Genomic DNA, 3032 nt, shown 5'->3' with positions numbered 1-3032 from the left:
CCGCACCCCCGTCTCTCCCTCCGCTCCCCTCTCAGCTCTAAAACGCGACGATGGCCCGAGTCCAGGCCCCCAGGCTGGCCAGCGCCTGCTTGCCGCACAGCTGCCCGTTGAGGGGCTGCTCTGAGTCCGCCTGCTGCCGGCTCACCAACCCCGTGAAACCGGAGCCGAAGATGGAGATCAAGTTGGAGATGTTGGAAGAGTCCTGCGGGTGTTCGGCGCTGCCGTACTCCTCGAAGCGGGCGCGTTTGGTGCACGGGGCGAATTGGGGGCCGCCCGCCACCCCGCCTCCCCCCGGCTCCCCTTCCTCCACCCCCTCCTCTTCCTCCTGGCCCGGGTAATACTTGCGCTTAGCGCCCGGCGGGGGCGGCGGGGAGGGGGGCCCCGGAGCCGCGGGTTGGCAGCAGCACGGGCACTGCGAGCAGCACTCCTGGTGCAGGTAACCGTTCTCCACCGTGGTCACGACGTGCGTGTCCAAATCCAGCACCGTGGTGCGGCTGCTACAGTGCTGCTGCGTTCCTCCTCCGCTCCCAAAGTCACAACCGGAGGAAGCGGCGGCGTAAGGGGGGGGCCGCCCCGGCACCGTGTCCCGCTCCGTGCCCGGCGGGGGCCGCTCGGTAGAACCCCGCGGAGTCTCTGCACGGCGCTCTGTGCTGCAGTTCGGGGGCGGCGGAGCACAGCGGTACCTCCGGCCCCGGTTCCGCGCCGCCCCGCAGCGCCGCGCAGCTCCGAACGTCGCGCTCGTGGGGATCGCCGGGCAGGGGGGGCATCTCCGGAGGGGCGGAGGGCGGCGGAGGAGGGCAGGGAGGGGGAACGGCGAGCAGCGGGGCTCCGTCGGGGTAGTGCTGCTGGCGGCGGTAGAGCTCGGCGTAGCGTTCGCTCAGGTAGAGCTGGCGGGCGTTGCGGAGCACATAGGAGACGAGCAGGTTCTTGTGAAGCTTGATGCCGCCTCGCTGAGTGCGGGAGCTGTGGATCTTCCGCAGGGAAATACTGATCAAACTCTGCGCATCGAGGGTGCACTCCATCCTCCTCCTGCGGCCCCTCAGCATCTGCTCTCGCCACGCAGCCCGGGCCGCATCCACACGGTGCAAACCGGGAGGGCGTGCGGAGGGCTTTTGGGTCGATTTGGTGGTGGTGGTGGTTTGGTTTTTGTTGTTGTTGTTGTTTGTTTGTGTGTGTGTGCAAATCCAAAATAATAGGTTAAAAATATATATATGTATATAAAAAATAGGCTCCAAAAGGCAAAAAAAAAAAAAAAAAAAAAAAAGGGGGGGGGGGGGGGAAGGGGGGGGGGGGGGGGGGGGAAAAGGGGGAAAGGGGGGGAGAGCCGGAGAACGGAGGAGGAGAAAGAGAGGGTTGGCTTCAGGGGGCGGCCAGCGCAGGGAGCGGAGCGGGCATCGCCGTGCGCGCCGGTGCTCCGCGCTGCTGTGCCGCGCTGCTGTGCTGCGCTGCTGCCGCGCTCCGAGCAGCACGGCGCGTGCAAGCAGTGCAAGCAGTGCAAGCACTGCGAGCGCTGCGAGCTCTGCGAACACCGCCACCAGCGCCGCGCGCGCCCCCGCCCTCCCCGCGCGCCGCCCCCGCGCGCGCCCTCGACCCCGCCCCTCGGCCCCGCCCCCTTTTTCCCGCCCTCCCCCCGCCCCCCCACAGCCGGTACCTGTCTCGCAGAGGCACTGAACGCCCGCCTGCCCAGCCCCCGCGTTTTATAGCGCGGCGCCGGCCCCGCCCCGCCCTCCTCGAGCGGATGGCCAATGGGAAAGCGGAGAGCGAGATGACGGGCGGGTGCGGAGACCAATAGGAGTGTGGCGGGCGCTGAGCGCCGTTCAAACGCCGACGGGCGCTCCGCCTCGCGGGTTCAGGTGAGCGGGGCGGTGCGTGGCGCTGCGGGTCCCGGTTCCGCATCGAAGCCCGGTACGGCGGCACCACCGCCACACCTCCGTACTCTCCGGTCCCGGTAGCTGCGTGCAGCCCCCCAGCTCCGGCCTCAGCCTCACTCTGCACATTCAGTCCCTTTGCACGCTCTGAGCGTTGGGTGCCGCTTGGGACGGGCTCCAATCCCGCTGCTTTTTACCCCAAATGAGAAGCAGGGCCGTGTGTGGGGTGTGATTAATCGAGGGCTGCTCATTAAGGGCTCCTGCCTTCCCTCCTTCCAGCTGGCTGAGGGGTCGTGTTCTAACAGGTGTGTGCAGGGGGGTGGGATGGGGGCTGATCTTTGTGTCCCGCTGTCCTCATTGAGCAGCAACGTGGGGGTTTTGGTTCCCCCTAAGCCCATAGCTTGTTATAAGCGCTGGGGTTGGGGGAGGGCTGCAGTTTGGGGTGGGACAAAGGCTGTGATCCCCTTTGCTAGAAGTGCTGGAGAGCAGCACAGGGGAGCAAAGCCAGCACTGCTGGGGGTTTCTCCCCATAGAGACCCCAGTTGGGAAGCAGCTGGTCCTCATCCTCACTTGCAGAGCAGCTCACTTCACCCACTGCTCTCAGCTGTGTGGGATGGGCTGAATGACAGTGAGCATTGCTGCCCTTCTGTTGGGTCCTCTTGGTCTGTTTTCCTGATGTGTAAAATGAAAAATAATCACGGTCCTACCCAGAGGTGGCTGTAGCTGAAGGCAGTGGTATGGGTATTTGAGACGTGGGATTGCACTGCTTTCTCTCTGCTCGGCTCCTTCCCTCACAGCCCTTCCTTGCTGTAGCTCAGCCTTCTGTGCTGCAGCCTGTGAGCCAGGAGCTGCTCTGCACAGCTGGGGTGCAGCAGGGCTGTTGCTTGCAGCAAATTGTGGTTATCTTAGGGTGCTTTTGTGGGTGAACCTAGGTTTGTTCCTGCTCACAGGCACCGAAGGCTCTGCCTTTGCTGGGGTTGGTGTTCTCAGGCTGAGCCCAGCTGTGGCTTAGCAGCGTTCCCCTGGGCAGCAGGGAAGCGTGGCAGAGGGTGCTGCTGCCTCTAGCCTGTGCAGGCAGTGCCTGCTGTCGTGTCCAGCCTACGCTTGCTGCTTTCTGGCCCCTTTCCATCTGTAAAGTTCCAGCTATGGTGGTGGTCCAGGCTG

The 3032-nt window shown here is 64.9% G+C and overlaps 1 protein-coding gene across 1 annotated transcript; it reads right to left on the bottom strand.

Moving 5' to 3' along the window:
- Nucleotides 1-12: 12 nt before the first annotated feature.
- On the bottom strand, nt 13-1188 carry IER5L (immediate early response 5 like). The gene is given in 2 exon segments (XM_042879172.1): nt 13-557; nt 559-1188. Coding segments are annotated over 2 exon segments (1008 nt in total). The 5' UTR covers nt 1047-1188; the 3' UTR covers nt 13-37.
- Between the last annotated feature and the right edge of the window lie 1844 nt (nt 1189-3032).

Source organism: Lagopus leucura, unplaced genomic scaffold (assembly GCF_019238085.1).
Source record: "Lagopus leucura isolate 7727_CA_CO unplaced genomic scaffold, USGS_WTPT01 Super-Scaffold_100022, whole genome shotgun sequence".
Taxonomy (NCBI): Eukaryota; Metazoa; Chordata; class Aves; order Galliformes; family Phasianidae; genus Lagopus; species Lagopus leucura.
The sequence above is the reverse complement of the archived record's forward strand: the minus strand, read 5'-3'. Positions and strand labels throughout refer to the sequence as shown.